Below are 14,823 nucleotides of genomic sequence, written 5' to 3' on the forward strand. Positions count from 1 at the left end.
CTAAATGTTTTTGCAGAGCAGTGCATGCGCTGGCTCGGGTGAGACCTAAAAAAAAAAAACTGTGAAATTTGCATGGAAAAAAATGGATATTGAAAGAAATTGCATTATTTTTTCGAATAGGAACTGTCCACTTCAAGGACAAATCACAGCACAGGTCATGGTGAACCCTCCAAGTCACTAAATTAACCTAAACTCAACCCCCTCGTAGCTATGACACAGAGGAGGCAGGCTTAGCTTAGAAAAAATGTATCAAGTATTTATAGTGTACCAAAATAGTAATAAAGTCTTAATGCAAAACTAACCAAATCCCAAATAAAATAAGGAAATTAAAGTAACATATTTAAAAAAACTGGCTAAAATCCGATATGAAGAACCAGCTATATGAAGGTTATAGTCCTAAGTAAAAAATTGTGACAAAAAGCACAAAGAACCAATGATAGTCAAAGGCTGTGGTAGACCAGGACCTTAGGCACAATTTAAGGCAGAGTGCAGATCGGCTATGCCAACCAGGTTCATCCTGATTTAGGGCCTACTTTAGATCTTGGCGGACAGTCTACTCTGTCACAACGGAGATGGATATGCCGACCGCCGAAATATAAATCCAATTATATCCTATGGGATTTATATTTCAGCGGACGGGACATCCGTCATTGTTGTGACAGAGTAGGTCATATGCCAAGATCTAATTCAAGCCCTTAGTTTTAAGTCCCAACCAACCACAGGAGTACACTTCTAAAGCCTCCCATGAACTACAGGGGAGGCATTTAGAGACCCTACAGTGTCAGGCCGAGGCCAACAGTAGAGTCCAGTCCAGGTCGAGTTGCAAGGAGTTCCAGGAAAAGTCCTCCTGCAGCTTGTTGGCTTTCTGTAGCCCCACAGGAGGTCAGCCAACAGACCCTTAGAGTACACCTCTTCCCCTGCGTACAAAAGGGAACAGGTTTCGCCCTACAGGTCTCCTCTCAAGTAAAGTCTAGGCCTCTTCTTATCTTCCATTAGTCCAGAAAGTGTTCTGTAGTGGGTGCCTGGAGGTACCAAATTTATGCTTGGAGATAGCTAGTAGGCTGGGGTGACTCCTTGCCCCGCCCTAACCCATGGGGTAAAAGTTACCATGCCTGACCGATCTACTTTTCTAATAGCTCCTGTTAGCTTTACGGAAACCAGGCCCAAAGTGCGATGTGTTATGGCATATTTTAACCCCACCGGTGCTGCCGACGTTCAGCGGACGTCGCGTGCACTACCTCGGTAGTGCTGCGCGCGTCCGTTGAACGTAGCGGCCCCACCCGTGCAAAGAACGTTCCGCACTAGCACGAAACGTTCAGCGCAGGCAAGGGGTTAAAATTTGGCAATAGTCTTCGGCCACACTAAACCTGGACTCTGAGTGCTTGGGGAGGTGGGGGGAGTGCAGTATGGTAATTAGTTTCCTCCCACACCTAATACTAAAATCCAGAATGAGGCAGCCACTATGCCTACAGACACAAGTCTGGTAAGACAAAAGCAGAGTCCTTCAGCAACCAGACAGTGGATCCACAAGAACGGTCTTGGCATCCTGTTCTCTTACGTTTCAAGTGCGCCCAAAAAGTTATTCGTAAACCTTGTAGACCTGTCAAGCAGGATTTGACACAGTTGTATCAAAAATGATGCGCACAGTCAGCTTCCTGCCTATTCTGCAGAGCTCAAATGAGTCATTTCTGCCTATCCGGGTCAGCCTATTGTTTACTCTTGGGAGACATTGAACACCTATTTCAAGGTCAATTAGAGATGGAGATCTAATGCAAATTAGCCTTTAAGAACTTCGAGCACAGAAAATTAACTTTCTGAAAGTCACCTTTTATTCATATTTAATTTCTAGCTGGGGCCATTCTCAAAATACAGCATTAGCATTTTAAAACATACTCTGGTTTTCTATAGAGGACAGCTAGACCTGCCGCAGTGAAAAAAGCTTTTTTGGGTGCCAGTCACTGTAAAGACATGAGGTGAGTTATTAATATTTGAAAAGAAGGTTTTGACCTGTCAAAATGGTTTCTTTTGGCATTGTCTAATTGCAGTTTTTCCACTGCTCTAGTCCGGCTACAATGGTAGGCCTTAAGCCATGTTTGAACTGTCACTGTAGCGGTTGTCATAAGACGTGCTGCAGTCCACTAGTGACATTTAGCTTAAAGGCCCTGGGTACACATTGTACAATGTACTAGGGATTTATAGGCAAGTTAAATATGCCAATTACGGTGGTGCCATTTTCTAACCATGTTTAAAAGAGGAGCGCAGGCAGTTTACTACTGGTTAGCATGGTTAAAGTGCATAGATTTGTAATCCCAGCAATATATGGTCCAGCAAAATGCAAACATTCTGGGGTGACCACGCAAAAAAATTATATTTCAAACAGATCTCATACAAACTCACAAAAGGTGTGAAAAGCAGATATTAATGAGCAACTCAACCTAAGCTCCTCCAATAATTTGCGGAGGACAATGCTTGACAAATTACATTAACAGCATAATTAACCATATGCATCAATAACTTAGTCTGCACTATGAAAAAGTATCATCATTTAAAGAGTGTTACAAATAAAGGCCAACAAAGATAAATGCTTGCAGAAGGATTTAGTGAAACACTGGGGATCGCCACAGCAGAGAAACAAAGCCTAATCGACAGCATACAATGAATACAGATGCTCAGACGACATGCTGAATGCAGATGAAATATGGTGTTTAGAATTATATAGCATGCAGCAAGATAGGGTGTAGTGGAACACAGAAGGGTCACAAGCAAACGAAAACAGCCAGCTATAAAAATGAAATGGAAAACAGTAGAAGAACTCAAGTGATAATGCAGCAAACCGAAGAAAAGGAATTTACATGTACTTCGTTCAATGAAGTGCTAATTGAAAAGTGAACCAGTATGGTAAAATCTTCGTACACAGGAAGATTCTCTTGTGTAATATCATTTATCCTGCAAAACTAAAATCACATATTCAAGATAAAGTGAGGAATTTGCAAAGCGGTTGGTCAGAGGATTTAGTTAGAACTATGTGAAATAAAAGTATACATGAGCATACTAAACCAGCTACGTGAAAATAAAAAATGTTTTGTGGTATAGCCACCAAACCTGATCCTCCAAAAAATGTCCTAATGTAGGAAGAGATTGCCACGAAGAGAGGTACGCAACATGCATACAAACTGGACAGGTAGACTTCCTTGTGATTTGGATGCCACTGATGTGGAAAATGGTTCTGTTATTAGAGCAGCGGGTGGCTCCTTGAGAGGAGCGTCGCCCCACTGAAATGGCCTCATAAAGAAAAATAAATTGGTAATAAGTTAATTCATTTCCATTTTATTTTCCTTCACCCCTTCCCGAATGGAGCGTCAGGACGGTGGCGAGGCTGCTGCTGACTGGCAGTAGCAGAGGAGCAGGGCACTTACAGTTAAAAGTGTGCATGTCTTTTTGGCCGGTCGTCTTGTGACAGCCAGCCACACATGCGTACGTAAAAATTATTTAACCCAGCTGTCTTAAGACAGTTAGGTTAGAGAAAGCCAAAGGCTCCAGAGCGCAATGGAACGCAGAGTGATGCGCTCCCACCAATCCCAGCACTGCTCTCATGCTGGTGATAGCAGCGCCAGGATTGGTTTGGGAGTTTGGGGCCTACCTTGAGGAGAGAAGGGCCTTGATGAGGATGTTGCGTTGTTCTCACAGATACGTGCTTTTAATTTTTTAGTTAGTTATTTATTTTAAATTTACCACCCGCCCTACCACCCTCTGTCCACTGCATGAGAAGAACTTACAACAAAGTCTTCTCTGAGCCTCAATATTTGCATTTTGCACCTTTCATACCTAAATAATCAATGTTATTTTCGCCTGAGTATTTCACTGATAATATAACATGGAAATCATACCAGCAAATGTACCTGCTTCCACGGGTTTCTGCACAGTGTTTTCAGTTTCTGCTGCCTCCTGCCCATCCATGCTATCGTCATCCTCCAGGGTAGTTTTCCCTCTGCTTCGAGGCCTACAAAATAAGATGTACATTGTCAAGTGGTATGCAATTATTGCAGCAAATTGAATTTCACTAATTGTTTTACAGACTACCTAATCAAAATGCCAAGGATAATTAAAATGTAGTTTCAAAATATACAATATCCCTACCGAGAATGCGAACAAACTGGCACAGTGATTCACACTCTGAGAATTATCCATATTCAAACCAATAAAACACATCACTGCAGTTGGTAAACTGGGCAAATGTATTCAAAAAGTACTTACATTTGATTCTGAATGATTTAATAGTAAACAGGGACTGGCAGATTAACAGAGGTTAAAGAAGTTGTGAAGTTTCTCATCATTGCGCATCACTTTTGGATCAAAAGAACATCATGTATAACAGAAATCAAGTCAAAGGGAAGGGGTTTGTCCGAGACTCAGTTCCAAATGTATTTTTTTTTTTAATTTAAGGAATTAACAAAAAAAACTTACTAAGTTTACCCACAACATAACTAAAAGTAAAATCATAAAACTTTACAGGGTATGTGCAAGTTCACAGAAACGTTACATTTAACTAAAGAAGCACTGTGGTGTGTAAATATAAACAAAGGGTTATAACTGGGCGCACAGCTGTTTGTATGGTGTTTTTGATTTTGTAAGGTGCTCCAGAACACTTGTCGCGCTACGCGTCTTTTCCCCGAGATTGTGATTTATCCTAGTTGGGTAATTGAACCACCACCATCCGCCACTCGCGCATTTCTCCTTGATATTTAATAGGCACGTTATGAGCACTTCACTCGTTCTTATTCTGTATTACACGTTCACTGCCCTAACCCGAACATTTCACTTTGTCAGCACAAGCAACTCACCCCTTTATTCAATACTTAGACCATTTTCGTTTCCTTTGTGCCAACAGAACTTGTTCCCTGACGAAGGCATGATTGTAATGCCGAAATGCATTGGAACGTTTGAGTGCTCTTACTGAATTACGATGACATCATGCAATACATACTTGTGATTTCAACGAGATGTATGGAAAAAATATCCGATTAAATATTTGAACTTTATCATCGTGTGAACTTTACTATTATCCTTTATACTTAATCCTGTAAGAAACCTTCTTGTAAGGACATTTGAGGAGCCCGGAGGACACTTCTCATCATTGAGAGTGCTACCCCCTCATAAATATAAACAAACGCATATATAGAGTTCAGGTGTATGTACAATATATATGGGATAAATGATCCCAAGCCGTCCATTACAAGGCAATTGCAACTCACCAATGAGTAACATGAACATATAGAGGAACAAAGTCAGAGTTCCTTAACAAGGTCCTGGAACTTAAAGTTGACTTGAAATATCCTTTTAATGTACTGTAGAGGGTATTTTATTCCTTATACTACATGGTCACACCATCACCCTGTTGCCAAACTGTTTAAATCATTGACCTCTTTCATGCTCATTTCATGACGAGTAAAAGCAGAAGCTGTACTGTGAAATGTAACACACCAAAAAGCAGGTAGTGGTTTTTGACAAGATATCTGGATCAGTATACTTTAAGACAGATTAAAGCAAGCATTGGAAAAACCAGTAGAATACACCTATGCAAGAACTATTGGCATTGTTCTTAGTGGTTTTTTATGTTGTATACTATGACATGGTATGGCCTATGATGATTGGATATGGTATGGTATGGTCTATGGTAGTATGGTATATCATGGTATTGTCCATCATGGTATGGTATGTCATGGCATGGCATGGCATGGCTTGTCAATGTATTGTATGCTACGACTTGTTATTGTATAGTATGGTATGGAATGGTCTGTCATTGTTTAGTATGGTTTGACTTGTCATCGTATAGTATGGTATGTAAGGTATGGTATGCCCTAAAGGATTTAAAAGAAACGTAGTAAACATTACAACAAAAAATAAATTGACGCATAGAGGGACCCCACAAAGGAACAAGCAGCAGCGCAAAAGGCCTTTCAAGTGGAAGTGGTTCTACAACACTGGTGCACCCAGGAATGAACAACTAACAGTATAAGACATATCTGAAGAGGACACAGAGAAAACCCTGAGGAAGACTGAACCGCTGCCAACAGAAGGCTGGTGATCACACACGACGACTGGACACATCATGAAGGATGAGCACAGATCTCAACACCAGGGGACGGCATGTTGCCAGCAGACGATTACTACTGCAGACAGTATTTATGCACACAGGAAATGGGACAAAGGCGGTGTCTGGCGGCCGCCTGGAGGACTTGAAAGTCCGAGAAATACAGCCGTCTAAAACTACACAAGACAACAAAAAAGAACAAAAAATAAAAACACTTTGAAAGTCAAGTTGTAAAGTTACATGGGCTGTTGCAAGTTCAGGACTCTGACCGAGGAGGGGGGGGACGGAGAGTTTATTAGAATGGCCTGGTAAATGCACATTGATAGGTAGGGAACCAAAATAGATATTGGTACGCATGTCACCATAAGAAGGCCCATCAGCAGAGCCTGTTCCCGGGATCACTGCAATAATTGTGCTGAAGGAGATGTTCTATCACCCCAAACTAAAAACATCGCTAATTATACATTTTGATGTGTGAATTAAGAAACAAACAGTGTAGTCATACCCTCTAGAACAGCGGTTCTTATCATTTGAGTTCTGTGGACATCCACTGAATAATTAATGAACTTCGGGGGCCCCCACTCAGTCATTATTGGAAGCTGGGGAGCCCAGCCTAACGTATTTTATATGATTTGAACTTCAAACCAATACAATAAAACACAAAAACAAGTATACAACAAATACATGCTCAAATATTGAAATATTTCCTTTAATATACAGTCAAATATAGAATAATCATTCTCAATTTTGCTTTTTCATTTGTATATACTTTAATTTTAATATATGGATTTTAATATTTAATTTTGTAACAGTTGCAGAAACCCGGGGAGACCTTAGGGACCCCCAGGGGTGCTCTGATCACAGGTTAAGAACCACTGCTTTAGAATCTAAAAAAGAGCTGGGAAGAGGAAATATTTGGTACCCCTTACTCAGCTTACATGAGGGACGTGCTGATATGGGCAGCAACAGGAGCCCCATCACAAATATGAACACAACACAGACTGAGAAAGTAGATACATCATACAAGAGGGTTCTATTAGACAGCGGATAAATAACTGTGATAAGCATATATGCCTTCAATGTCAATTAGGTGCAATGTTTAGATTTACTAGCCTCGAGCATTCTACAGACACTACAAACAGGGGGAATCTTGTGAACGGACTACAATCTCATCCAAAATGCGGAACTACATAAAGGCCCCCCCACACACAAACACACAGGGAATGCAGAGCCGCACAATCACACACAAATTCAACATCTAGCTAAAATGGTGGCAGATGGAGGACATCTTGAGAGAAATGCACTCCAACACCAGAATACTCATTTTACTACCAGGTACACAACATAAATATCAGACTAGACAAGTTCCAGGGAACCTCCGGCATATTTAGACAAATGCTCACTTCAGAATACCTAGGATGGTCAGTTTCACATCACGACCCCCTACAAATGACACTTGAAGGGGGAAGAAGCTCCCCTGTTATAATTACAAGGCGAGTGCAGACTGATGCCCTTTAAGGCGCTGCCAACAGAAGCAAGCTAGGAGAGCGCAATGATTATTACTGGCCTGGGACGCTTCTGAATAAAGAGATACATGGATTCTATCCAACTTCCTCATAATATACCTAAACAAAGCAAAACAATTGCCACCCCCTATCACACTTAAATTAAGCTCGCAATAGACCTATTAGTCACAGACAAGATACCAGGGTCAAATGGACTCCCATCGGAGTTCTACATGACCTATAAAGCAGAACTGGCCTCAAGTCTACTAAATATGTATGAAGAAGCAAAATAAGAGGGAGTACTCCTATAGTTCACTACAGGAACAATCAGTGGTATTACCAAAAACAGGCTGAAACCTGTTGATGTCAAATCATTTTGCCCAGTCATTGCTAAATACATATTAAAGTTAGGAAAGACATTAGGTAACAGACGGTTACCGTTGCTACCCTAAATTATACACTCAAGCCAGAGCAGTTTCATACTCAGCCATAAAAATGCAAAAAGGCTTTTGACATATCTGGCTTTATCTTTTAGGGGTGCTCAAAAAGTCGGAATGGAAGCCAAATTCCTGAATTAGACTGGACTTTTATATGCAGGATAACTGGTAATGGTGTACGCAGGACAACTGGCAATGGTGTACGCAGGACAAATGGCAATGGTGTACGCAGGACAACTGGCAATGGTGTACGCAGGACAACTGGTAATGGTGTACGCAGGACAACTGGTAATGGTGTACGCAGGACAACTGGTAATGGTGTACGCAGGACAACTGGTAATGGTGTACGCAGGACAACTGGTAATGGTGTACACAGGACATGTTATATCTCAGTAGTGCTAAATAGGTAGAGGCACCAAACAAGCGTATCTACTTTCCCCGCTATTCTTCACACTAGCCATAAAGCTGCCAGTGTTCAGACTAAGAGACAAGGCACCGAATGGGGAATGCACATAGCTAACAGACAACATACACACTGTTGAACACTCACCATGCATTCCACTGTCAATATATTAGAACTAATTGCTATTCTAAATTAAATATGGGACAGCACTTGAACTAAAAATTAACTTGAAAAAAGCATGCCTATTCCCACCGAGAATGATAAAATAAGAAGAGAGTACACATACAACAGTAGCCCCGCTGGGAGCCGGAGTCTCTGAAATACCTTGGCGTAAGAATATATCATCACTAATCTTTTATGGGTTCCGAAGTAGCGTGCTACTTGCCCAAAAATCTCCAACACCCCATCAAGTGTGGCAAGCGCTATATAAATGCTAACCTTTTTCCCTCTTCTATCCCCCCATTATCCTTCTCAATCCAAATAACTAACATATTCATCACTCAAAATACTCTAATATTTTCACTATACTAATTCACCACTAATCCTTTATGGGCTTCGGAGTTGCATGCTACTCGCTGAAAGAGCACTTTGACGCCTCGTCTAAGTTAGCGATATATAAATGCAATTACAATTACCAAGATCTATTAAATTACAATTACCAGGATATATTAAAAGCAGGACATTCGAACAACGCAGTAACTAAAATTCGTCAATCTGTCTCACTTTGATATAAACTCCCCTTGTCCCTAATGTCTAGAGTAGCACCTGCACACACCACACAATTCATGGCCAAATTGATACAGGAGCTGGATGAACAAGGGGGCAAATGAACAAATTGCAAAGACCATTAGATAAGGTTTTACTGGAAGCTCCCAACTACAAGATACTCTACCATGCAGCTCAACTCCAGTAAACAATGAAACTGTTAGGAGATGATGAAAACCCAGAAAGAGGAAAAGGACATAAGAATGAAACTAGGTGATGTAATAACTGAAGCAGTACTGGGTAAAAGGAAAAGAACAGTAGAAAACCAATGTCTGCTTACAGTATCCAAAAAATATTGAGACAAACTTAAAAAAATAAAGAAAGAAAGAAAATTAACACAAGAGCAGTCTAAGCACCGGATCTACCAATCCAAGAGGTGATCCCAGATAAGGGACAAAACGCCTCCGGATGCAGGTCAGGATTAGGATGGTGGGTCACATATTACAAAAGGTTCATTCACACATTTGAGGAAAACATAGAGACGTGCAATAATTGCGTTGGGCCAATTCATGACATACCATGCATTGATTAGAGGAGCAGCGGCACAGACTTGGAGCATAGAAAAAAACGAAACCATGCTGAACTACTGCAATTGATGCGGATACATAAGCATAATAAATAATCCGGTTCACTATTTTATAAACAAGTGCACCTAATGCAGACATCACAGAGGTGAAACGGAAATTGAATTCTAATTACAGATCTCATACAGGTACTGGAACAAATAATTGAAGTGTCCAGTATCTAGGGGATACATAGCATTGCAGTGGTGTGTGTCTGACTTACGTTAAGGCTCTGTTGTGAAAGTTGCTACTATTGATAAAGAGCTCTGGCTCACACAATTGATAAACAAATGATTACAGCCCTTGGAAAGTAAGCATTTATTTTGTGGAAGCAGAAAAGGTCTGCCCAAAGTATGTACTCTTGGCCAGCAACATATGGCAAGAGCTAAATCCACTTTGGTAGTATTCCCAAAAGTGCTTTTTTTTTAGGTCTCGCCTGAGCCAGCGCATGCGCTGCGAGACATTTAGTAAGTGGGTTTTGAAAGTGCTACTACAGGCTTTGGCTGGCCTCAAGCTTGCGGTTACGCGCGCAGCCGCCATCTGTTTTTCCTCCGTCATGGGTCATTAAGTGCATCGCGATCACTTTTGCGGCCACGTCACTTTCACGGCTGTGCGGCCAATGCTTGTTCTCTTTTTTCTTTCTTCTCGCTCTCCATTTCTCCGAGTTTTATTCTTTATTTGCTCCCATTTCTTTGCCTCCCTTCTTACTTTCCTTCTCTTTCATCTTTCTTACTCAAATTTTTCTCTATACCTCTCCCCTGTATTCCGGTTTCTTTCTTTTTGCTAATGTTTTAATTATTGTTTTGTTAATTCCTCTCCTTTCTATGCCATCGGTCATTTGCCACTTTTTCCCATCACTTGCCTGAGGCCATGGCTCCGTTAAAGAGCAGCAGCGACCTGGCCTGTGTGGCATTTACCCGGAGATGTGGCAACTCAGCTTTCTGACTCTCTCGGCCACCTCATCCAGTCTCGATGGGGTTTGCGTCTTGGCTCCCCGACACGCCTCATTCTCTGGCACCTCTTCCAGTCTTGATGGGGGTCGTGTCTCCTCCTCTCGCCACCCCTTCAGACTTCCTGGTGTTCTCACGTCTTTTGCCTGACGAAGCTGCTCAGTCTGTCTTCTCTTAACGACATCTTGGTCTTCCGTCCTTGGTTCTCCATCTCTCGTGCTGCTTCCACCTCCGCCTTCCTGCACCTTTCTCCCAGCTTGGCGTCCTCCCTATAAACTTGCCTAGCCTCATCACAGTGCGTGTCCAGTTCCACCACTAGAACGCTGTTCAGCGTTTCACTCGGGCTGGTAGTGTCAGCCATGAAGGGTTTTCCGGTCACCTTCCTGCCCCTTGACCACACCCGCTCACATAATTGAGACTCTGTTGATAGAGGGGTCCAAACCATATTAGCACATTTGGGATCCTTTTTGCACAACGCATCGATTACTAATTGTGAACTGTGCCCTTGTGTGTTTCACCATTTTGTGTGTTAATGGCCTCGAGAGCAGTAGCAGTGCTTGAAATGTAAAAACTTAAGTATATGTTCCTGCCAGGGTACCTGTTTGCTTGTCAGAAGTGCAGGTACTCCAAAATTAAAAGTACTGCATCCCTGCTGAGAAGAGCTGATATTCTACCTCTCAAATTAAGCAAGCGCATGTTCTCAGTGCCCTTCCTTTTTTTAAAATGTATTTACTTTTTATGCAGCTTTATTTTGCGCCTGGTTACACTAAACAAGGTAAGCTTTTAATGATTTGTTTTAAGGCACTGTAGATAAATGACTTATTTGCCCAGGATCACAGGATGTTGACTCGCCCTGGTTCCCCAATTCCACACTCTGACAGTTAGGCCACATCTTCACCTGCAATCCAGCAGTGCATGACAATAAGTGAGCAGAGCTAGTAATCATTGAATTCATTGAATAATTGAAATTATTTTAGGATCAGCTGATCTCATCGTAGTGAGCAGTGGCGGCGTGACATAAACCGGATTTGATTCTAGAGATTGCTAGCGTGTTGTATTCTAAAAATAGCTTGCTTCGAGGCCGCCTCCGCTTTGTAAAATCCCGACCTTGCTCTCCATTGCACTGCTTCTTTTGCAGGTTTTTATAATCAATTATGTGACGTGAAACAAACAAAACCAATTTTCTGGCGAAATTATTGGTCCTTAGAGGACGCAATAGATCTTCTTCTGCAGGAAATCACATTTGCGCAAGGCCACGTGAGAAGATTTTGCATTGATGCCACACGATGTTCTAAGAAATGAAACTTTCAGTAAGGAGAATCGTTTATTAACTAGGAAGGCAGTGTCATTAGAACTACTTCATGCTGTAACCAGATGCTGGAGTTGGCAAAGTATGATTAATGCAAGACGGTTCTGAGGCTCTCGTCTCCATATTTAGGATAAGAGGTGGACGGGTTTTTGGTCTTCTAATAACACTTGCTTATTCTTGCTTTGTTTTACGTTATGGACATAACAATCCATTGATTTTTGCCTACCTGCAAGCTTATTGATACATATACATTAATACAAACATAGCTACCTCCAAAATGTGGCTCAAAGAAAGTCTTTACACCTGTTGTCTACAGTGCCAGCATAGCTCCCTCAAACCATTCGTAAATTTATTTGGATTTATATAGTGCATAATACTCCTCAAGTGGAATTTGAACTCTTTATGGTGAGTAGGACGCTAATCCAGATCCCAAGGGTAGTGGTTAGCCCACTGGTTATTGTGGTTAGTAATGTGATGTGAAAATAAAGTGTTTAGCACCCTTGCTTACATTGCTGATATGCATCGTCTACATAAACTATACAGAACACATCACAAAAACCTGTTAGGACTTCATTGATAAATTACTAAAAAACAGCTGTAGTATTACAGAATCCAAAGAGCAAGACTTGGTATTCAAATAATCAAAACTTTGTAGAAAATGCAGCTTTCCTTTCTTTGCATCTCTGAGTAAGTTATACTAAGTAATACGCTCCCTTTTGTCAAAGATTGATGAAAATCTTTGCATGTCGGTCACATCTAGTAGAATGAGTATCAAAGTCAATGGGATATATTTTTTTGATTGGAATCCCATTGATTACTTTATAATCTATATAGATTGTTAGATCGACTCCTTTCTCAGGAACAATAAATAATGGAGAGGAGGCACATGGTCATGATGGTCTTATTAATCTATTGGCTACATTTTCATCCAATCCGATTCTGTGAGTGCATATACTCAACTACAAGGTATATGTGGTCCAGGCTCTAGAACATTCTTACACTCCTGACTTTGGTACAGAGGTAACACACTTGCTTTTTTTTCTTAGCAAATACTTCAAGGAAAGTTTCCTAGCAAGAAGGCAGGGTAATCGCACAAGTAAAACAAGCACTGGCATAGCCAATAGGTCTCGCCTTTGGGACCTTATAAGTGTTAAGCCATGCAACAGTTGATGTTGTTGCACCAAGGATATTGTGCGGCATAACTAAATACTTATAAGGTCCCAAAAGCGAGACCTATTGGCTATGCCAATGCTTGTTTGAATGACCACGGCGACAGCTGCGCTATCAAGCCTTATCTAAAAAGATGCAGAAGGGGACACAGAAGACACTCTGTGAATAGCTCTGGAAATGAAAAATGGGTAACGATCCCAAAAACACAATAAACCTCCAGATAACAGATCACATGAAGAAGGTGAAGTCCAAATTCTATGTAAACTAAACGCCTAATTGAAAAGATGTGGAACCTCTGCAGCACAACAAGAAATTAGGCAACAAAACATATGAGGTGGACAACACAAACGTGTAACTAAGACACACACTCACAAGCAACATAATTAGATGAAGCCAATAGCACAGGCATGATCAATTGAGTAATTCTAATGGTCTACAATGAGCAAAATAGGACAAAAATTAATGCAGTTTAAGTGTAAAGACAAGAAATGCTAATCTAATCGACACCAAGAACAAGTAATGATTCTAATGCAGGGGTATCTCCAACATTTTCTTCAACAAGAGCTACTTTTGCTCAATGAAAATCATCAAGAGCTATTGATATTATATGAGAAGTAATAATGACCTCATCAGACAAGAATACATTAGTAGCCACACAATGCAGGATTAATGGCAGTGTCACTTCTGTGCAGGGTTGTCAGCAATGGTCACTTCAGTGCATCATGCAGGGTACCAGAAGCAATGTAAAAAAGGTTTTGTCAATTTGCAATGCTTTTACATGGGTAATACATAGGAGCCAAAGCTGCTAACCCTGGCACAACGGTAACAATATCAGTAATATGTTTTCCCCAGTGCCACATGATTTATCACTTAAATATCGGCTTCAAATATATTCTGGTAACTCTACCATTGCTCTCCAAACAAGCTTAGAAGGTCTGAAAATAAACACAATTTTCGTCACAGAGGCACACCTTTCAATTTTGATATACATATATTAATTTAGCCACGCAAAAGCTTCAAATTTAGTTAACTGGACTGCACACTGGAGAGCTACTTACAGGTAGCTGGAGAGCTACCAGTAGCTGACGAGCTACTTGCTGAAAATGTCGGTCCTGCTAAAATAGTAAAAGAACTATTATTTAAATGTTAAGGCTCCACAGGGTATTGAAATTGCCCCTAAATAGAAGGGGGACATTCGAAAACTGCGCGGAAAAGGACACATGCCTAACTTGTTTGTAAAAAACCCCAATTTAAACGAATAAAGCTTTTAGAAAAGGTTAGCGAACTGATTAGCATTTAAAGAGACGCTGGTAACCCCAACGATTTCCAACGAAGAATGGGTGGAGTATGTTGGCAAACTATATACCAAGTTACAAAATGTGACCGAATAGCTTCCTTAAAATTGTAAGGAATGAAAATTAGTACTTTTAAAATTAAAAAAACTGATATGACTGCAAAAGCCCATATGTGCCAGCAGGCCCAAGGGGATGTCAAATGTAATCTATAAGTTAAAGCCATTGTGAAGGGCAACATTCTTGAATTTCCTATTCAATTACATAACAAGAACAGCTCCAATACAAATAATCAGATAGGTTCCTCAAATAAGATCAATCTTCAAAAACTAAAACAA

At 40.8% G+C, this 14,823-nt stretch overlaps 1 protein-coding gene across 15 annotated transcripts in view; it reads right to left on the reverse strand.

Annotated features, from left to right (window-relative positions):
- KMT2C (lysine methyltransferase 2C) overlaps positions 1-14,823 on the reverse strand; it is a 1,799,940-nt gene that overhangs the window by 1,564,545 nt on the left and 220,572 nt on the right. For 10 of the 15 annotated variants that reach the window (XM_078663232.1, XM_078663238.1, XM_078663228.1 and 7 more), the window contains exon 2: positions 3,888-4,000. In XM_078663232.1, the coding sequence (XP_078519358.1) occupies positions 3,888-4,000 (113 nt within the window). The remainder of the gene's footprint in view (positions 1-3,887; positions 4,001-14,823) is intronic. The other 5 variants (XM_078663231.1, XM_078663229.1, XM_078663237.1 and 2 more) reach the window with 1 other exon arrangement.

This window comes from Lissotriton helveticus, chromosome 10 (genome assembly GCF_964261635.1).
Source record: "Lissotriton helveticus chromosome 10, aLisHel1.1, whole genome shotgun sequence".
NCBI classification, from domain to species: Eukaryota; Metazoa; Chordata; class Amphibia; order Caudata; family Salamandridae; genus Lissotriton; species Lissotriton helveticus.